The sequence below is a fragment of the Phyllostomus discolor genome, chromosome 6, assembly GCF_004126475.2.
Source record: "Phyllostomus discolor isolate MPI-MPIP mPhyDis1 chromosome 6, mPhyDis1.pri.v3, whole genome shotgun sequence".
NCBI classification, from domain to species: domain Eukaryota; kingdom Metazoa; phylum Chordata; class Mammalia; order Chiroptera; family Phyllostomidae; genus Phyllostomus; species Phyllostomus discolor.
Genome location: NC_040908.2, coordinates 17,727,080 through 17,748,748, shown reverse-complemented (window position 1 = coordinate 17,748,748; position 21,669 = coordinate 17,727,080). Strand labels below are relative to the sequence as shown.

The window sequence follows — 21,669 nt, the reverse complement described above, 5'->3', positions numbered from 1 at the left end:
TACTGAAAATTGGAAGTTTCTTCCACTGCCCCAACTCCTACTATTTTTTTTTACAGCCAGAAGCTATGGGGATTTATCTCCCTGGTGCTGGAACCCTGGGTTGTGTGGTCTGCCTGGGGCTGTGATCACTTGCTCCCAAGGTATCCCTCCCAATTTTTATCCACCACATGTGAACATGGGACTGCCTGTTCTGTCACCTCTTTGTGCCACGTTGAATCTCTGCATCTCTCTGCTCATCTCCATGTCTTTGCCCCTCCTACCTGTCTGGATGAATGTGGCTTCTTTAAATCCTTGGTTGTCAGACTTCCATACAGCTAATTTTCTGACAGTTCTGGGTGTTATTTGTTTTGAGGTCTAGTTGTAACTCTTTCTGTGGTTGTGTGAAGAGGCGAAGCATGTTTACCCATGCCTCCATCTTGACCAGAAGTCTGGAACTGAACTTTTAAATGAAAAGAAAACAATAATCATTGTTTTATAAATCTAACAGGTTTATAAATCTAACGGCCATCTAGTCTAAGAACTAGCATTTGGAAACTATAGCTTCTGGGTATCTAGATGAATATAAGATATGGTTGCCACCTTTGAGGGGCTATTGGTATAAATATGGGGAGCAGAAAATAAAACAGAGTAGGGTTGTAGAAAGAAAATAAAACTGGAAGTCAGGGCCTAACATGTAATCATGGTCTGGTAACAAGCCAATTGTGATCTTGCTGGGTCTCCATCTGTTTGTATGAAGAACAAGGGGATTGGAATAGATCCAAGTTGACAGATACATACCTCCCATTCTGCTGTTCATGGCAGACATCACTAATCAATCACAACATTGTATCCAGGGCAACTTCCCAACAGGCTGTCAGTACTAAATGACCAGAATTGTCCCTTGAGGTGAAGTGAGTTTGCCCTCCTGATAGTAGTCACCTACAAGTTCCATTCTACTTCTATGGATTCTAAACTCTTATGAGAAGCACACAACCCAAATAATAGAATAAGGAAATGAAAAGGCCCAAGAACATTCCTAAGATGTGCCTTAATAGGAAATTGTGGGGGGTGTGGGACTTTCTTTGTCTTTCTGGACAATTCAAAATAATTGACTTTATGAGGGGCTTTGTGATGTTCTTCAGTAGTCTGGCTCTCCTCCTAGGTGACTTGTGTTGGGCACATCATTGGTGCTGTGGTCACTGACACCCCAGAACATGCACAGAGAGCAGCTCAAGGAGTGAAAATCACCTATGAAGACCTTCCAGCCATCATCACCATTGAGGTAATTGAGGATGGGCTGCCTGTGGAGAGGGGTGAGCTCCACATCTCTGAGAGTGTTCTCTTTAGGATCCTCTAGAACAGGGATGTCAAACTCATTTTCACCAGGGGCCACATCAGCCTTGCAGTTGCCTTCAAAGGACCAAATGCAATGTTAGGACTGTATAACTATAACTACTCCTTAACTAGGGGCAAGGAACTCAGTGCCGCTGCTGGGTAGAAACCAGGTGCTGGGCCGAATAAAACAAGGTAGAGGGCTGAATTTGGCCCTCGGGCCTTGTGTTTGTCACCTGTGCTCCAGAGGAGATTTGAGCTGCAGGTGGGATTGGACTAGATAGTTTTTATGTCTCCTCCAGCCTTGGGATTGTGTGGTCCTGTGAAACCTTCCCCATCGTGATCCTAGACCCAGTCCACTAACAGCCACGCTGTGTCCCTTCTACCCAATTTCAGCTCCATTTCAGTCCTTGAGGGATGCTTTGCTTTTCCTCAAGGACCAAGGTTGTCTAGCTCTGTCTAAGGAAATGGGGGAACATGACTTTCTGGGCTACATGTGAACTTACTTTAAGTCTGCATAAGAAGCTTGTAAAGATGCCAATGTGAGAAGAGAGAGGCAAAAATTCTGAAAACTTTTCTCCCCTCAATGGGAAGCCACCTTCCTCCCTCTGAAAGTCAAGTCACTGAAACTTCCTTCTTTTTGATCCTTAGGATGCTATAAAAAACAACTCTTTTTATGGATCCGAGCTGAAGATCGAGAAAGGAGACCTCAAGAAGGGGTTTTCGGAAGCAGACAACGTTGTTTCAGGTGCAGCCACATCATGCCGCAACGGGGATGGGTCGGCCCTGGTTTATGAGTGAAATTCAAGAGCTGTACCTGGAGTCCTGGGGCGGGGAAGTGATTTCCTATCATTTCTGAACAAAAGAGTTCCTCTGATGTTTGTGACAAAATAGTAGACAGCTGGCTGGGAAAGAACTTCGCATTATCTCCACTATCCCAATTCTAGGCTGGATATACCTAAATGAGTCCAGAGAGATGGTAGTGTGTCAGGTTTGGAAGACAGTCGAGGAAAGATAAAGGCCACAGATCCTTGGGCAGTCTTGATCTGCCAGGCCTTTAACCCTGCATGGACTCTTGACACTCCCTGTCCACCTGAAGGCAGTCCTCACCCTTCTTCAGCTAGTACTGCCCCCCCCCCCCCCGGCCCTTCTCCCCGACCTTCCACATTGTGACATTGGGCCCATAGCTCTCACCTCAGGACAACACTGCTGATCAGACCCCTTTGGGAATTGTTTCCTACATTGTCCATTGTGCGTTGTTATCGCTAGTAAGTTAACTCACTAGCTGGCCTGACAGCTTCAGTTCTGGACGGTATTTTTAGCTTTTCAATCACATCTGTTGGTTCTTTCTCCGCATTTCCAAAATTTTACAGTCATAGTTCCAAAATCTTTGATTTTGACTGGCTGCAGTAAGAAGAGGGCTTCATGCCCCGTGCATTCCATTGTCATTCTGATTTCTTTGTTGGGGTGCTGGGGTTCAGCTCCCAGGTTGCTAAGACTGAGGCCCTTTTTCACATCAGTTGAGGAGCATAGAGATTACCTGTGAGCAGTCAGTTTTTTCCTTGGGTACTTGGCAAGTACATGTTCTTCTTAAGCAAATGTGTCCCCTCTGCAACAGCAGGCTCACTGTGTGGGGTCTTGTTGCGTCCCCAGGTGAGCTGTACATTGGCGGCCAAGAGCACTTCTACCTGGAGACTCACTGCACCATTGCTGTCCCAAAAGGCGAGGCAGGGGAGATGGAGCTCTTTGTGTCTACACAGAACACCATGAAGACCCAGGTAGGCATCCTGTGGGTCAACTCAGGAGCCTGGGGAGGACATCAGGGAGCTCCTGGCATTGTGGGAAATGGGAAGAGGGAGACATGGGTGGGTCCAGAAGGGAATTGGACGGTACTGGTCCTGGACCAGACCCTGTCACCAACAAGCTAGTGTCATTGAGCTTGTTACATAATCTTTCTTTTATACAAAATGGATCCTCGTAGGGTTGTTGTAATGATCAGATGGGTTTTAACACTTGGACAGAGCCTAGTAAGTGTTAGCTATTATGATCCCAGTGCTGTGTGGCCTTGGTCACCTCATATCTGGCCTCAGTCTTATTTGTAGAATGATGGGGTTGGGTAAGTGATTGCCACAGGGACCACTAAGTTATCTGCAGCAGCTCAAATATTCCTCATTTCTCTACCGCCTATAATGTGACAGTGGATACCAGAATTTTTGGCACCTGGTTCTACCCTCTTGATCCACCAGTTCATGGCCTAATGGAATGAGTTTGCTCTGAGAGTATGCTGTGACTAGCTGCTTGCCCCTCTGGTTAAAAACAAGTGTCTAAATTCAGTCTGTAGTGACTGATGAGTGTTGGACTCCAGCACCACTACCCGAGGGTCAGCAATGGGAAGGGAGTGGGATTCTTGAAGGTAAGAATTTCAGAATTCGCAGCAGTAATTAGGCCTGCGCATTTCAGGTCAGCGCTAGGTCAAGCCTGAAGTAAGTCTACATGATGCATTCAGAGCAAGCGTTTTTTCTTTTGCCCACAGAGCTTTGTTGCAAGTATGTTGGGGGTTCCAGACAATCGGATTACAGTCCGAGTGAAGAGAATGGGAGGAGGCTTTGGAGGGAAGGAGACTCGGAGCACCTTACTGTCCACTGCAGTAGCCCTGGCTGCATACAAGTGAGTCTGCCTAGTGGGTTCTGAAAAGAACAAAGCTGCCTCTGCCAGGAAGGCTTTCTGGATTTCTCCCATTGGAAAGCAGATTCTCTTTGCTTTGCATTTTCACAGCCTTGTGTTGTTAGAAATTTTGGACATAGGGGTGAAGATAACATCACCTAGTTCTTTGTGTCCACATCTTATCTCCCCTGTCTAGCTGTGAGGGTTCTGAGGGCAAGCACACAGCTCACATCCTCCATTGCTCAGCTTGTCCAGCCCAATGCCTAGACAGCAAAGCAGCCCAGCCCAGGTCTTCTGAGTGTGCCAAGTGGGGAAAGGCTTTCCTGCTGTTTTCATCTCTGAGATGCCTGGGGCTGGGCTGTTGTAGAGACCCCAGTTTTCTTTACCCTCTGGTGTCTCCCGCAGGACCGGCCGCCCGGTGCGCTGCATGCTGGATCGTGACGAGGACATGTTGATAACCGGCGGCAGACATCCCTTCTTGGCCAGATACAAGGTGGTCTCTTGTTCTGGTGGTCTCTTATATTCGCCTTTTTTCCCGGTGTGGAGTCTTGCTCTTTCTGTTTCCTCCGGGTAACATAAGAGGGGGGAGAGTGGTAGAGATAAAGGGGACCCTTGACAAATCACTTCCTTCCCTTCAGGTTGGCTTCACGAGGACCGGAAGGATTGTGGCTCTGGAGGTGGATCACTTCAGCAACGCCGGGAACTCCATGGATCTGTCTCAGAGTGTAAGTAGGACTGCCTCCTGCATCCGGGGTGGCTGGGAGGTCAAGGGCATGCCCCACAGCCTGTTCACACAGGCAGCTACAAGCCTCCTCTATTCCTGCCTATTATTATTGCAAAAGCTTCCCATTTGGTCCTCGCTGCCTTCGGGTTCTCCATCCTTGGTTCATCTCTGAACACAGAGGTGATCATATTACTTCTCTCATTAGAAACTCATCTTTCTTGTGCAAGGTTTCTTGACAAGCAAGGAACCTTAGTTACAGAACTGAATATATAGTATGGTGACATTGTGTGTGTGTGGGCATGTGTGTATAATATTGTAGTCAGAAAGAAGAGACACCAGACAGTGACTGGGTGGGTTAAGGGGGCATTTTCTACATTGCACGCTTCTGTAATGTTTGAATTTTAAATAATGAGTTGAGTTACTTTTAAAAAACAATTTATCGAAGAACAGTTTACATACCATGAAGTTCACCCACTTGAATGATATAATTTAATGTTTTTCTTTAGTAAATTCAAAGTCATGCAACCATGATCACATTTCAGTTTTTGAACATTTTTATTACCCCCAAATGACTTCTTGTGCCCATGTTGCAGTCCCCCTGGTTCCCATTCCCAGGCCCAGATAGCCACAAATCTCCTTTTAGCCTTTGTAAATGCTCCTTCTCACGTAACTACGACCATACACTGTGTAGCCCTTCGTCCCTGGCTCTTCTCTCTCAGAATAATGTTCCTGATGTTCATCTAAGTTAGAGCATGCATCGTTTCTCCATGCATTTTTATTGATGAGTCGTATTTCCTGATGTGAATAGACCGTAGTTTGGTTTCCATTCACCACGCGGCGGACGCTGGGGTGATGTGCATTTTATAGCCTGGATGGGTAATGCCACTTTGACCATTCTCATCCAACTCTTGGACAGACAAGTTTTTGTCAATTTTGAGAATGATCAAAGTTATCTTGGTGATACTACTTTAAAATTCTCTTTAAGTCTTAATTTTATAACAATACTAGTTGCACGTGCTCGGATTCCTGTTGTAAAAAAAAAAGTCGAACATTTCAGGAAAGCAGAAGTTCCTCACTGCTCGCCTCCTCCCCGCCCCCTCCCCCCTAGGGGCTCTCTAATTGGCTCAGTCAGGAAACTTCACACTTCAGATCTGGTGAAAAGCTGTTTGCAGAAGGAACACTTTTAGTGTTATTACTATTTATAACATTGGCTTCTTGGTGTGGTAGGAAAAATGAGGTTGAGGATAATACAGTACTTGGCCCCAAAGATCATAAATTCAATCCAGCAAATATTTATCGAGTGCCCAGGGTGGCAACCTCAGGAAGCATGTGGCATTGTTTCTGCCTCCGGGAAGTTCACAGTGCGGTGGGGGAGACAGACAACAACCAACAAAAGGAAATAAAAGTGCAAGCTGACAGAACTCGAGGGAAAGCACAAAGGGAATTAACTGAGATGTACAAAAATCGTCCAGGATGATTAGGACTGAAATAATTAGACACGCGAAACCACCTGTGGGAAAGATAAACTATACGTGGGGAAGTAAGCTAAACCCAAAATGAAACAAATAAAAACCATCATTTGTTCCATCAGAGAGGTGAGTCATTACAACTTAACGAAAGAACAGTATGCTATAGAAATGGAACAGTCAGAGAATTAAAATGAACTCTTTATGAATTAAAACTGTGGCAGCTCAAGGAGCTCTCCCCAAACATAAGAAAATAATGTGGGAAAATAGGAGACAAAATACAGAGAAATTTGAGGACCAGCTGAATTGAGAAAATCTATGGGATGGAACTTTCAAAAAGAAAGAATGAAAAAAAAGAAGACAGAACTATCAGGAGTAATTCAAGCAATTTTCCCAAATGATGAGCATACCATTTTAAGTTAACTTATTAATATGTGCACAGAAATCTAAGCAAATGGAAAAATAAGGACCATTTGTTAACTCCAGGGGGAAATGTTATCAAGCAAGAAATCCTAATATCACTGCATGGTTCAGCTGTAAGTAATGTTTACAGAATAATAACACAACTGACTATTGATCAGATCAAAATACAACTACATGGGGAGGACAGGGGATAGGAAACTGGTGTGTATTCAGGGAAAAGGGGTTAGGCGGGAGTGAAATTAAAAATTTTTAAGTCTAAAACTGAAAAACTCAGGAAGTGGCAATATACACACATTATTTGGAAATGTGGATGGTAATGAAATAGCGGTTAAAGAATAAGCTGTGAGAATTGCAAATGGTTGTTTCTGGGGAGTGGAAGGAAGGAAGGTGGAGGGGGGCCCTGTTTTGCATAATATAATCTATGCAAGCATTGAAACCTTTAATCTACTTGCAGTCTAACTTGAACGGGAATAAAAACTACTTTAAAATTAATGAATAAAGTCACATTTTTTAAAAAAAGAGGCAAGCGATCGATTCTAACTAGAGGGTCTGAGAAGGGTTTCCTCACAGAGGAATGGGGGCTTTAGCAGGTGGATAAGGTGAGGGGGAGTGTGTGACAGGGGAAGGAACCTGTGCTCAGAAAAGAGGAAAAAATGTATATTGGAGAAAGCTCTTGAATTCTATGCTGGGAGGTAGACTTTACTCTGAAGATAGTAAATGGAGGTTTTAAGCAAGTTGCTGACCTGACGTGACCTGATACCTCAGAGGAGGCACAGGTCAGAGGGTGGAGGCATGGAGGGTCGGGGGGCAGGGAAGAGGTGCCGCAGTGTATGCCAGGAAGAACGCACCGGGGCCTGTGGAAGGGCGGGGGACTGTGGGGCTGGGGAAGGCAGGGACCCAATGAAACCAACGCCCTCTTCCCTCCCATTTTGCTTCCCTCTGCTTCAGATAATGGAACGAGCTCTATTCCATATGGACAACTGCTACAATATCCCCAACGTCCGGGGCACTGGGCGGCTGTGCAAGACCAACCTGGCCTCCAACACGGCCTTCCGGGGTTTCGGGGGGCCCCAGGGGATGCTCATTGCCGAGCATTGGATGAGTGAAGTTGCAGTGACCTGTGGGCTGCCTGCCGAAGAAGTAAGCAGGGAGTTTTGGGTGGCACCAGTCAGAGTGGGTTACTCTACTCCGAGGGACAGTGGCTTTGCATTTTGGGCATCTCCCTGGGGGGCAGAGGATAGGCAGGTGCTGACGAGAGGGGCCCGGATGCTTCACTTTAGGTTTTGCCCCCCTCACCTGTTGTGCACAGCAAGCCTCAGTGTCTCTCTCCCCGCGAAGGTACGGAGGAAGAACATGTACAAAGAAGGGGACCGGACACATTTCAACCAGAAGCTCGAGGGCTTCACCTTGGCCAGGTGCTGGGATGAGTGTCTTGAAAGCTCTCAGTATCACTCTCGGAAGAGTGAGATTGACAAGTTCAACAAGTAAGTGCCGGGAGGGGAAGAGTCCGATACTCTGGCACCCTCTCGGGCTTCCTATTCTACAGGCTTTTTGCTGACCTCAGAATACAAAGCTAGTAATTCAATGAATAATTTATGAGGCTGCTGCGTTAGCCAGCTCGTTCATAGCCATCTCTTTAAGTTTATGAAGTGATCTCAGCCTGGGGGCAGGCGGGCTCCCAGCCTGCACTGAGAACCGTAGCTTTTCAGCGTGGTTCATCTCTCTGTGCTCATTTGCCTCCCGGGCACACCACGTTCCAGCGAACACCAGTGCAGGACTGTGAACACCGCAGCTGTGCGACTGCCTCTAATGCTAATCTATAAATGTGACCTTGGTGGTCACTCCATCTCCTTGGGCCTCCATTTCATCATCTGCAAGGTGGCCATGATTATGCTGGTTTTGTGTTCTCTACTGAGTTGTTCAGAAAACCAAATATAGAGCACAGAGGAGGTGTTCCCATTATCCTCAGTGAGCCACAGGTCCTCCCTGAGACAATTTCAGTTCAAGGTCACCAGGATACTCTGACCCAATCTGAGTTACACCTGGGGAAGAAGGGTGATGATACTTTAAAGTCAGATGCTCAGGAGTGGGCCCTGCTCCAGTGGCATGGAAGGACCCAAAACCCAAATTCCCGAGTTTCACATTCTGTCTGCACAAGCGGGGCACAATGCAGTTATCACGGCGACCATATGGGAAGCTCCGAGGATGCCTCATTGCGATTCTACAAAGTTGCTAACTGAAAATCTGTTCAATCTGGCATAAACATGATGGAGGAGATTCTATGAGAATGTTCCTTTTTCTCCAGGGAGAATTGTTGGAAAAAGAGAGGACTGTGCATCATTCCCACCAAGTTTGGAATAAGCTTCACTCTTGCTTTTCTGAATCAGGTAATTGCTATATGTAATTCTATCTCCGTGGAACTGGGACCCCATTTCCTCCTGTTTGAAGGGAAAGCCTTAGGTGACAGAGCTGACTGGAGGGGCCCTTTGCCGGTTGTGTGAGTTTGCCTGTCTGTCTTTGTCCAGTGTGTCATGCATGAGGCAGTGAGGGCAACGGGAGACTCAGAGACCTGGGGTCAAATCTAGCTCTCATCCTTCCTGGCTGCAGAACCATGGACAGTCGCTGCATTTTTCTGATCTTATTTCTCCATCTACAGAGCAAGGACAAAGATACTTGATTTACCTCCCTCTGAGCATAGGAGGCAGAGAGAGACAGAGAAGGAAAAAAGATGAAAAAATTTTCCAAAGTGCTCAAGGGCTCTCTCATTAAACCATGAGATTGATACTACTTTAATTTTAAATGTTGTTGGTCGAGTCTCTTTTTTTCCCTGGGCTGTGGTCCCTCTTGTCTCAAGTCTTGAGCTGTACAAGGATTCACTAAGTTCTGGGTTTGGATTTCCTCCCTCCCCTCAGGCAGGAGCCCTGATTCACGTGTACACCGATGGCTCTGTGCTGCTGACCCATGGGGGCACTGAGATGGGTCAAGGCCTTCACACCAAGATGGTCCAGGTGAGCAGCCTGCGGACTGCGGGGTCTGTGTGCAGGACGGGAGCTACCGCAAGCAGAATCAGGTCTAGGCTCTGGCCCTGGCTCTGCTGCTCACTTAAATGTGGCCTTGAGCAAGACTTCTCCGGTTTAAGGCTTGGGTGTCTTCATTTGTGTAGAGGTGTTGGCCGTGTGATCTCTGAGGTCACTTCTGTTACCAACATCGTAGGGTACTGTGACTGCGTGTGAGGTGGGTGTGTTGTGTGTATAAAGGGTCTGCTCTGCACGCATGCGCGACCCCTCACAGCGGAGAGGGATGGTGGAGCTGGATTGGAGTGAGCACACCTGCTTGACTCCGGGGGACTGGCTGAATGGGATTTTTAAAAATGAGGGTTAGCTTTAAAAAGCACTTTAAAATTGTTTCTATTTTTCAATTACAGTTCGCATTCAATATTATATCGTATTAGTTTCAGGTGTTCCACACAGTGATTAGACAATCATATACTTTACACAGTGTCCCCTCTGCTGTTTCCAGCACCCACCTGGCACCATACGTAGTTATTACAATATTATTGACTATATTCCCTGTGCTGCACTTCACGTCCCTGTGATTATCTTGTAACTACCAATTTGTAAAAAGGCACTTTTAATCACCATGAGATTTATGAAGTATTTTTTCCAGCTAAACCATTCCATAAAGTAGTGCTTCAGGTTCAGGCAGATGTGGGAACATTCCAGTCTCAGTAGAATTATAGTTTGCGGAAATCGTTTTCTTGCCTGTACCTGTGAACCCGAGTCCTGTCTTGGGTGAAAGGCAGCCTAGCCCCACGCTCACCCTTTCCCTAAAGGGCGATGCCGTCTTTCTTCACAGGTAGCCAGCAGAGCTCTGAAAATCCCCACCTCGAAGATCTACATCAGCGAGACAAGCACTAGCACGGTGCCCAACACCTCTCCCACGGCCGCCTCGGTCAGCAGCGACATCAACGGGCAGGCCGTCTACGTAAGGAGCCTCAGGAACCGGCGGAGTTGAGGGCCAGCCCAGGGCTTTGGGCGCAGGGAGTCCCTGGGGTGGGAGCTGGAAGAGCCCTTGCAGGCTCTTTGGCTGTTGACCATGCCTTTGACCATCCAGGAGGACCCTGCTGCTCCAAATGCTGAGCTGAGAGAGGGGCCCAAGAACCATAACTACTTCCTCCAAAGTCAAGAAGGATGAGTGGAGCAGGGGGAGGAGAGTTGGAGAAAACGCAGGGGGTTCTGGGAAGACATACTCTGTGGCATGAGAACTGGCCACAGACAATGGGCTGAAATTGAGAATCCGTTGTGGGGTTGGCCAGGTCTGACCTATTGGCTTCTCTCCCACGTGGAGGATATAATCAAACAAAAGAGTTTGATGGGAGAAGGTGCCTCCCTAGGGATCCCTCAAACATTTCACCCTTCGTCAGCCTAAGAGCTGGGTCAGGAAGTACTCTCCAAGCAAACACCAGTGGTGGTCCCTTTGGAAGGGTCGAGTGGTTTCCACCCTGGGCCTCGGTAATTCCTTAGCGGTGACAAAGCTGTTTGAGTAGCACCCTGGGCACATTACTTGGAGGTGGCTTTGTGGGGGCCCTCGAGGTTTTCCCTGAGCCAGGGCGTGCAGAGGACTGACGTGTCTGGTGTGCGGTGGGTGTGTTCCTTAGGAAGCGTGTCAGACCATCCTGAAAAGGCTGGAACCCTTCAAGAAAAAGAATCCCTCTGGCTCCTGGGAAGACTGGGTGAGTCTGAGCTGGTCCCAGCTGCCTCTGCAAGTGAGAGTGGAATGGAGAACAGGCCCCTGTCCCCGCCCTGAGCAGGAAGGGGAGATGATGACCCAGTCGCACAGCAGGGAGGGGTTGAGGGGTCCAGGTGCTTTCCCAGGACAAGCAGATGCTCAGCCTTGCTGGGCCCCTTTCCTAGTGGTTTTCATAGTTGAGGGAAGTTGCTTAAGGAACATTTCTGATCCAGGGTTTCAACAGTCCTGTGGTGATGCTGAATATTCAGTAAGATAATGTGTGCAGATTACTCAATAGCACCTGGTGCATAGTTAAGGGCTTGGTTATTGATGACAATTACAATGCAAACTATATCAACAATAAGTTAGATCTTGGTGTTGAGGGTACCCTCAAAAACTTATTATGTAGTTAAGGAGATAGGATGGGTGGGTAGATAGATGGATAACTTTATTAATAGAAAAGTATCCACAAGAACATAGGTATCAAATGAGCAATACAGAGAGTTGCTATTATAATGGCCAGTATAGGGAGTAATTGTCGAGGCGAGGCTATTGGAGAGGAAAGCTTGAGCTGGTTGGTGGGGGAAGAAGAGGGTTTGGACAGATATGGTAGAGGAGCCACATACACAGATGTGCCCAGGTACGGGGATATGGAAGGGATAAGAGAAAGTTAACACTTGAGTTTGGCCGGTGTGGCCATGGTGTATGTGCTACACCAGAGATGACTGGGGTCCTTAGTATCAGGTATTTGCTCTGTAGGCAACAGGGAGTCATCAGCAGTTCTAGAGTAGAGAGTGCCGTGGGCAGTGTGGTATGTGAGCTGCTCACTCTGCCTGTGCTGGGGGAGGCAGCCTGAGGCAGGAAGACCGGTTAGCACTCCAGGCTTCAAGTCAAGGGCTGGAGGTCGGTCGGGGTGGGGTGGGGGGGGCGGCAGTGAGAGCCGCCAGTGAAGTGTCATTTGAGTTCCAGAAGAGGAGGTTGAGCTTACCAAAGCTCGGTGCTCGGTGCCGGGTCAGGGTGTGTGGGAACCATGCTGACCCCTTCCTGATGGCCGTTTCTTCTCCACAGGTCGTGGCTGCCTACCAGGGTGCCGTGAGCTTGTCTGCCACCGGGTTTTATAAGTACGTAGGGTGCTCACGCGTCCCACACTGTGCTGTCATCCTGGCCTCCCGGGGTCCTTCCAGCACTCAGTTCTGTTGGCCTGCGGCCCGGAGAGAGCAGTTCCACCAAAACTCTGCTTTTTTCAGTGGACTTCCACTAATTTCCACTTACAGATGTTCTAAAATACATGGGCCTTGGGGAAATCACTGTTTCCCTACAAACCTGTGACAGAATGGAACAATTTCCAACCATGCCTCCATCAGCGCCCACCTGTGAGAGCTGGGGTGGGTGGGGGGCATGTATTCTGAGTTTCCTGGTATGTCAGTGTGTACCATGCACTGGATTTCTTTATGGGGTCTTCCCTTCAAAAGAATGGAAGGAGGATTTAGAGCATGTGGCCTTGTTACAACGTGCCAGACTCACAGAGCTTACAGTGAGGTTTAGAAAAGAGCACCCATCTTCTGCAACTGTAAAGTCCAGTAGTAGCTTGAAGAGCTGGAGGTCGGCCCATCTGATTTAGAAGCTGTGAAAAGATATGATTGTAGTGACTGTCAGCTGTCATGTTTTAGCTTTCTCTGGGAAGTTTAACTAGGACTTTTCCTTTCACAGATCAGTGGATTTGGGAAATAGTTCATTGTATGCTTAAAAAAATTTTGTAAATATATAAATCTATCTTTATTTTTATTTTTTAGGCAAAGTAATGTTTTGCCAATGCTCCCTGGGTTATGTAATGTTTGGTCTGTGCAAACATGAACTAGTGTGGATTTTCTGATAAGTTCCTATTTCATTTTGGAGCTGATAACACTGGGGTTATATCAGGGAATACCCAGATGAAGATGGCAGAAAGAGAGGTCAACGAAAGTTGAGCTTCCTCCTGGGAGAAGCCTTCTTTCTCAGTCCTGTATCGATTTTATTTTCATGCAGATTCTGATCACATCACATTATTCCTGTGTCATGTATAGAATAAATTAGATACAGAGTACTATAAACTCTGATGTGAGAATATACACAAGTATATACATACATATACATGACATGCAAAATCAGAATTGCATAACATACTCAGGACTGAAAAGGAAAAAAACATGTAAGAGAGCATCTACTTTTATTATTAACACTTTCCTCGAGTCATTTGTTGAAATTTAGAAGGGACCTGTAGAGGAAGGGTAATGCAGACAAGCGGCTGCTTAAAGATGCACCAGGCTGGTCTGAGATAGTGATCCTGCTAACTTTCCCCTGTGACCAGGTGTGTAGCCCTGAGGGCGGGTGAGCAGCCCAAGCTGAGCCTGTGTGAACAGCCCGGCAGTCCACACAGGAGCCTTTGGTTCTGAGATTGTAAATTGTAGCTCGTGGATCCTTTGGAGTGTGACTTTCATGTCCTTCGTGAGCTCAGGGAACTCTGTCACCTCTGTTTCCACCACGTAGAGGCCAGCGCACTGATACCAAACACCGCTCGGCCACACAGAATGACTCGTACGAGGGCCGCTGGCAAAATGGAACAGAGACAAGAGACACAGTGCTCTGGAATACCTGGGTTTTGTTAAATTACTAAAATATTCAAACATGTGGACTTTTTGGAAAACAGATGAATGAAAAAATACAATCTTTGGGGTCTTAAGATCTCGTGGGACAAGCTGCTCGTATATTTATGGGGGGATTATATTCATCACAATATATATAGACAATGTTTTTTCGTTTTCTGCTCCAGAACACCCAACCTTGGCTACAGCTTTGAGACCAACTCAGGGAACCCCTTCCACTACTTCTCCTACGGGGTGGCCTGCTCGGAAGTGGAGATTGACTGCCTCACAGGGGATCATAAGGTAAGAAGTTTGCAGAACTTCAGCAGTAAAGGGAGGAAAAAGAGAAACAACTGAACCGGACCACCAAGAGACAAACTCTGTGGTTGGGAAGACGGTGTCTCACATCGCGGCTTGGCAAACTTCCTGCACGGGACCAGAGAGTAAAAACTCCAGGCTTTCTGGGCCACGGAGATGCTGCCTCGACATCATCATGGCAGCGCACAGGCGGCTGTGGACGCAAGAAGACGAATAAGCGTCGCTGTGTCCCGTCAATGTTATTGATGCACGCTGAGTGTGAATGGCATGTATTGAATGGGTTTCACATGCCACCACATGTTCTTTTTATTTTTATTGGTTACTTAATAACGTAAAAACCATTCCTAGCTCACAGGCTGTACAAACACAGGGGGCTGGATTCAGCCCACAGAACGTACTTTGCTGACGCCTTCCTTACGTTATCCACCCAGACTCAGGTCTGAAGCCCCAGCGGCCTACAGACCTGCCCCTCCCACTCACACGTGGGTGGATGAGCAGTTATTTTGGGTTACTGAGACCATTGCCATCCCAACCCCTTCCCAGCTGCTGCTGAGAACTCGAAGTTCCGCAGTGAAGATGGCAGCAGAGGCGGGCAGGAGGGCGCGTGCTCCTGTCTGAGCGTGCCCCGAGCACTCTGCTTGGGAAAGTGCCATCTGGGTTGGTGCTTCATAGTCTAAGGGTCACCGGGACCCACATGTGCTTCCACACATCCCTTTCTTCTCAACTGCTGTTATTTCGCCCTCCCCTGTAGAATATTCGCACAGACATTGTCATGGATGTGGGCTCCAGTCTGAACCCTGCCATCGATATTGGACAGGTAAGGAGCCTGGGTGGTGACAGACTTGGCTGTTGAGGTGCCCATCCCCTTCCTAGGGCCACCAGCCACAGCTTCTTGTCCAGTGTCATTTTTAGGCAGGTCTGAATGTGGTGGCAAGAGTGTCTTCCTCAGAGTGGGAGTTAGATGGAGAGGGCCCCCACCCTCTTGAGGCAGAGGACAAATTAGTTGTGGATTGACTTGGAAAGGGCACTCGTGCCTTGGAAAACAAAATGAATGGAGAAAACATCGTGTGCGCACACACATGTGCACATGCACAGTGTGAGAGGGAGCACGGTTGGATAGAGATTGAGTTTGGGGTCAACGTGCAGAAAGTGAGGTCCGAGGTCAGGGAAGGTACCCGCTCCTCATTTTCCTTCCGCCCACAACAGCAATGTACTGCAGCGTGGGTTCCAACAACAGGAGGAAAGGGATGGCCCAAAGAAACACACTTTAAAAAATATGAGAGTATTTATTGCACAGAGCAGGTAGGAGAGGAAGACACAGAAGGAGGAATCAGAACCTAAAGTACTGAGCATCTGGTAGAACAGGTAAATTGTATTTTTCAAAAGCGGACAATTACTGAGTACACAGAAACCGCATCATTGGTCAGTCAGTTCATTCGTTCACCGATCAGCCGTTGGGCAGACCCTGCGCTGGGCCCTGCAGACGTGAAGGTAGTTAGCACCTGGTCCCCCGACTTTCTTGTCTGGCTGTGCGCGCCACTCCCTGATTCTGAGGAGCGAGGCCGGGGGAGCAGACGAGTGAGCCAGCGGAGTGTGGCGGTGCCCCCGAACAGACCGGAAAGCTACCGCAGGGCCACTCCTCTTCCCAGAGGGCAGGGAGGGCCGGGAGTTCAAAAAGCCTAGAATATACTGTCCGAAAAATTGCTCCTCTCCTGTGGGGCTGCTCGGAAGCACGGTCCCACTCAGCACACAGGAGGAGCGTGGGCGCCTGGGGGACACTCAGCAACCATCAGCCTGTGAGCTTCTGTCTCAGCTTGAGGTCACCATTTCCCCAAAGACGACATGGGAGGGACATCTTCGCCTGCCCTAAGTCAGGTTTTAATGGGAAATCATGCCCACCCTGGCTCGAGCCTCCTGGGCTCTCTGACCAGTTCTGACACTCACCGTCAGGGTTAATGCCTGTGCTCTTCCTGCGCCAATGCCTGGCGGAGGCCCAGAGTGGTCATCCAGGGTGGGCAGGAGCGAGGTAGGCAGTGCAGGGCTGTTTGCAGCTTCTTGCCAGGCCCCAGTCCGGGTGGCTTGGTGCCCACTGTGGGAAGCAGGACCCATCCCTGGGGGTGGGCAAGGCAGTGTGTCCACGGTCTCTGTCTGCCCTGCAGGTGGAAGGGGCCTTTGTCCAGGGCCTGGGCCTCTTCACCATGGAGGAGCTGCATTACTCCCCCAATGGGGTCCTGCACACACGTGGCCCCAGCACCTACAAGATCCCGGCATTCGGCAGCATCCCCACTGAGTTCAGGGTGTCCCTGCTCCGCGACTGCCCCAACAAGAAGGCCATCTATGCATCCAAGGTACGGTTGCCCTGGGCCTGGGCTGCCTTCCTGCCTGCTCTGTGGGAGGCCGTGGGTGGTGACGGGGCTCCAGCCGCCTGCCATGTGGGTCTGCAGGTGGCTCATCTGGAAGAGAGAAGAGGGCTTGACACTGGCTTTGGCAAGAGTGGTGGAGGGGCGGGCAGCCTTGCCTGAGAACCAGGGGACCGGGTTGAGCATGACACCACCTCCATGTGGCTGAAGCCAGGGCACGGGAGGAATTCCTCAGCCCAGTCCTGTGGGTCAAACCCTGACCTACGCCCATGTCTCGGGCACGCATCCCTGCTGTTTCCTCCCAGAGATGATCTCACAGATACAGCACCCTGTCATCCCGTGAGAGCCAGCAGACCCACTGAAAATGGGGCAGCGCCTCTGTGTGCCCCCGCCACCTCCTTCAGTGGCTGCTACCCGACCTAAGACTTGATCCACACGTCTGAAGGATGGGAGCCGTCCTCTGTTTCTTCTCTGTCCCCAACAAGTATAAAAAAATGGTTGAAAATCAATCGAGTTGATTGATACAGTTCTAAGGAAGACAGACAATCACCTGCCAGCAGTGAAACCCACTCCTTCGCCTGTCTCATGGGTTATGTTACCCTGGGAGGCCCGTGGACACTGCAGTCCCTGCCATTGGTTCATGATAAAAATGCAGTTCCGTGGGGCCCACCCCTAGAAACTGTGATTCCGTAGGTCTGGGGCAGGGCCCTGGAACATGCATTTTGAACAGGTGCCCCTAGTGATTCTGATACAGATAGTGTTTGGTCTGTGCTTTGCGGGCCAAAATCGCCTCTGCTAGGAAAGGCTTTAGCTCTTGTTTGCCGTGACGTGTGTATTCCGGTAGCTGCTGTAAGTATAACTGTGCTGCCCGTCAATGCTGGGGTCAGCGCCGTGGGTGGATGGTTCCCCTCGGCTTATAACTGAGGAGCGAGTGGAAGTCCACGCCAGGTTTTGTTTTCGTTTGTTTGTACGGAACAACTATTAAATATTACTTTTAATCATACGTTACATGTGCATGATGTCATCAGAGAATCACACAGAGTCCAAAGAAACGTGCCAGTGAGGTCAAGTCACTCACTAGACTGATTGTTCCCAGCCCTGACCCACTGAGGCTGGCTGGTGCTGGTGGCTGTGGTTCCGGCATCGCTGACCCTCCTGCTGTGGGGGCCGGGGCCTCTTGGCCTGACTTCCTGTCCCCCACGCTGTCCCCTCAGGCTGTCGGGGAACCTCCTCTTTTCCTGGCGGCCTCCATCTTCTTTGCCATCAAGGATGCCATCCGGGCGGCTCGAGATCAGCATGCAGGTAATGCGAAGGAGCTTTTCCGGCTAGACAGCCCTGCCACCCCGGAGAAGATCCGAAATGCCTGCGTGGACAAGTTCACTACCCTGGTATGATGCCTCTCAAGCACCCATTCAGCCTGCAGCCACTCAGTCCGGGGGGCGGGGGGCGGGGGGCCGGGGCAGAGGCCTGTGAGCTGCAGGGGAAGGCTCTGCAGAGGGCAGTGAGATGTTAGGCTGTTTTTCAACCGGGCAGCCTTGGGTCAATGCCACCCTCCGCCAGCCAGTTGAGGCACTCCCTTGAACTTGCAAAAAAAATAATAAGAAACCTGCTTTAAGTGCAGCTTATAACTGGGCCTCCTTAGAGGAAGGGGGGCTGTGTGATACAGAGCTATCACCCACAGATTTCATTATTTCCCATGAAGGTGAAGGTGATGGATAAAACTCCAAAAGAGCCTAATTCGTGCCCACCACTAGCATGTTTTTAAGATCCTGCTTTGTTAAAATCACAGCATGAGGTACCATGGACATGGACAGAAAAAGAGAAACAAGTTAATTAATTAGATGACCCACATTGGTCCTGTGATTGCCATGTGCCAGGCTGATGCTGGGGACACACAGGTGCCCTCGAAGATGATGCAGGAAGCCAGATGGCGTCATTGTATGGTGACTGGTTACTGCTGCAGAAAAGCCAGGCTCCTGCACACACAGGGTTCTTCAGTTGCCTTTGCACTGGCAGCCTCTGCTGGGGTGGCAGAACCAGGCTCTTCCTGACCCCCAAGTTGGAGTTCCTCCTGGGTTATTTGGTGGGAAATTTGATAGGCCCTTTGGGTTTAGAGGTGAAGTGGGTTCTTACAGACCCAGAGGGTTCCAGGAATGGGGAAGGTTCAGGAGAGCCCCCAGGGCAGGCAAAGCTGCCATCCCAGACTTCAGCACTGAGAGTGAGGGAGGCGGACGGTCATCCTTCAGGTCCGCCAGCAGCTTTAGCTCCGGGGCGAGAGCCACGCATGCAGTGTGTGGAGCTGCCAGGCAGTGAGGGCGCCCATGGCTGTGCAGCCGCCTTCCCCAGCCCAGAATCTTCCCGCCATGGCCCCCGGTGCTGAGGTGCTGACCGTTCCCCAGCCCCATCCCCGAGGGGAGGGGGAGGGGCTGCATGGCTCCCTAAAAGCTTGCATGGATTGCAGACTTACTCCTTGTGAATAATCTGATGCACAACTCAATGATTTAATGAGCCACTCCAAGGCCCCAGACCTAGAGCAGAGATTCTAATCTAAGCCCCTTTGCTATGTAAAAATGCACCATTGATTTAACATCCCTGCAGTGGATACGACTGAGTAGCTGATTCTATGCTTTTGAAGAACGGTGAGTGCCGCAGGAGGGACCACTTCTGTGTCTGGTCATCCCTGTGTTTCCAGAGCCTACTGGGGTGGCCGCCACGTGAAAAGTGCTCAATAAAAATAAAGGAATGACTAGGGACATAAGGGGTCCTGCCCTGGGGGCATTTCCAACAGCCGGGACTGTGAAGTGGCATTTGGTCCTCACGGTGGTGGCTGGCAGTGGTGGGAGGTGACTGTGTACGAGAGGGCAGAGGGGCTCCAGCTGGGCGGCTCAGCTGGCTGGAGTGGCATCTCCTGCACCAAAAGGTCGCGGGTTTGATCCCAGGTCAGAGCACTTGTGGGAGGCAACCAATTGATGTTTCTCTCTCTTCTTTCCTCTCTTTCTAAAATCAATAAATATATCTTTGGGTGAGGATTAAACAAAAGAGAGAGAGAGAACGGACAGGGGGAGACATGTACTATGGAAAGACCCAAGCAGTGAGTTCTCTATCGTTCCTTTCCAGTGTGTCACGGGCATACCAGAGAACTGCAAACCCTGGTCTGTGAGGGTCTGAAGAGAAAGCCCCCAGCGGACTTGTCTTCTGCTATTCGGGGCTTCCACGGAGCACGGAACACGGATCTACAGGAGTGGCAGGGTGACAGTGCTGTGCTTCATCCGAATGGTGTTTGGAAGAACACTGAATGCACTGGAAGATTTTGATCAAAAATGTGCTTTGCAAGTATAATGATAAGCCAATTCTAAACTATTAGGCCCAAGACTGAAGTGGGTAATATGCAATTAAGGGTCATTTCATGTCTGTTTTAATCATGTGTACGATTAAACTGATTTAGGAAGTGTTTGTGCTACGTGCTACTCACTGGGCAGACTGTATAACCTCAAGTGTCCTTCAAAGAGAATCATACAAACCTCCAGAAGCTTAAACCAAAGTTGCTTTAAATCCATGTGCCTTCCTCAAAAGGCTTTCTTTCAAACCAGTTAATGTCACGTTGTAACTTTAGATCTGTGCCCAGTTTTACAGTGGGACAGTGGGGTGAGATTCAAACCTCTAACAACCTTTGGCTCATTGAAGAAAAATAAAGAATTAAAGCAAATCAAGGTTAATTGGATCTAATTTGTTAAGCTGCATAAAGTACGATTAATTGAGCACCTACAGTGTGCTAGGTTTCTTCTCATCCCCTTTGTGTATGTCCAAAAAAGAAAAAAAAGAAAGAAAGAAAAGGAAAAAAAAAGATCAGGGTTCAAATCTTCCTTTAAGCCAGAGTAACTTCCATCTAGAAAGGATAGTACTCAAAATCAAGATCAGCCAGCAGAAAAACAGCTAAGGAGCCTGGATTCTCACCCAGCTCTGTCTTCACCCGTGTGACCTTGGACATCAGTTCCCTTTTCCCGTCCATCAGTTTCCCAAATGAAAGGACGGCACTGGAGTAACCTCTGAGGTCTTCTCTAGCTCTCAAGTCTATAAATATGTGACCTGAAAACTCCAGTTAGATGAGGAATCTGCAGTTACAGCTTGGCTTGCTTACTGTGATGTAATATCTGGGCCCAAGGAACTCTGCTGAGATTCCTCCAAGTCCCCAGGGCTGGCAAAGAGCGAGAGAAGGGCAGATACCCTGTAGTTGCTCCAGCAGGTGAGAACTTCCCTCCTCATTGCTTTGTGGAACCAGGTGGATGATGGGACATTGTCATGTGCCCTCATGGCATGAAGTGCCCATGTGTTATCAGACAGGGTCCACGGCTCTGGCCTCGGAAGTTGAGCGGAAACCGTGCGGTTGAGCCTGGAGCCTGATGTCACTGATAAACTCCACCGTGAACTGGCCGGCACAGGAGCAGTGTTTACCAGTCATTACAGCCACACCGAATGCCGATGTTTGCCATCTCAGCCCGCCGTCATGCCTGGAGATTGCACACACACGACACTCACGTGCCTTCATTCACTAACACACACATTTGCCTACACAATTCCCTTCCAACATGACCAAAACTAAAGAGCTTGAAAAATTGATCCAGTATTTACACTGCTATCCACACCTGTCTGTTTCAAATGTTTTTTTTCTGGACTGTTCTAGGGCTGTGATTTTCCACAGGTATGCCACAAGAATGTTTAAAACATGCACTACCTGACTATTTAGTCAGGGGCACTGGCCTCTTTTCCTTTAGATTGTAAAAAAAATGACAACAGCCCACATTACAATCGTCCAGTGTGAATGCCCCATCAGGAAACCACAGTGTACAGGTCGTATGTCATAGAGCTGCATTTTATCGGTCATGTCACGTAATGACGTTGCATCAGATTGGTTAAGTCTTGGTACCAGAAATCCAATCATACAAGTATAGGCACCTGATATTTTAAAAAGTCATTTTGGAGTGAAAAGAGTAGTTGATTACTATTATTATTTTTTTTTGTGAATCACAAGTGTACTTATTTTTTGTCAGAGTGGC

The 21,669-nt window shown here is 48.7% G+C and overlaps 1 protein-coding gene across 3 annotated transcripts in view; it reads left to right on the top strand.

Moving 5' to 3' along the window:
* Positions 1–20,453, top strand: part of XDH (xanthine dehydrogenase) — a 57,572-nt gene extending 37,119 nt beyond the window's left edge. For all 3 annotated transcript variants that reach the window (XM_028516525.2, XM_036027804.1, XM_036027805.1), the window contains exons 19-36: positions 1,142–1,261; positions 1,963–2,059; positions 2,965–3,089; positions 3,845–3,978; positions 4,381–4,468; positions 4,614–4,700; positions 7,537–7,728; positions 7,927–8,072; positions 8,894–8,975; positions 9,501–9,596; positions 10,444–10,572; positions 11,246–11,320; positions 12,385–12,437; positions 14,126–14,240; positions 15,007–15,072; positions 16,415–16,603; positions 17,830–18,003; positions 19,733–20,453. In XM_028516525.2, coding sequence (XP_028372326.1) covers positions 1,142–1,261; positions 1,963–2,059; positions 2,965–3,089; positions 3,845–3,978; positions 4,381–4,468; positions 4,614–4,700; positions 7,537–7,728; positions 7,927–8,072; positions 8,894–8,975; positions 9,501–9,596; positions 10,444–10,572; positions 11,246–11,320; positions 12,385–12,437; positions 14,126–14,240; positions 15,007–15,072; positions 16,415–16,603; positions 17,830–18,003; positions 19,733–19,783 — 2,019 coding nt within the window. In that variant the 3' untranslated portion in view covers positions 19,784–20,453. The remainder of the gene's footprint in view (positions 1–1,141; positions 1,262–1,962; positions 2,060–2,964; positions 3,090–3,844; positions 3,979–4,380; positions 4,469–4,613; positions 4,701–7,536; positions 7,729–7,926; positions 8,073–8,893; positions 8,976–9,500; positions 9,597–10,443; positions 10,573–11,245; positions 11,321–12,384; positions 12,438–14,125; positions 14,241–15,006; positions 15,073–16,414; positions 16,604–17,829; positions 18,004–19,732) is intronic.
* Positions 20,454–21,669: the final 1,216 nt, after the last annotated feature.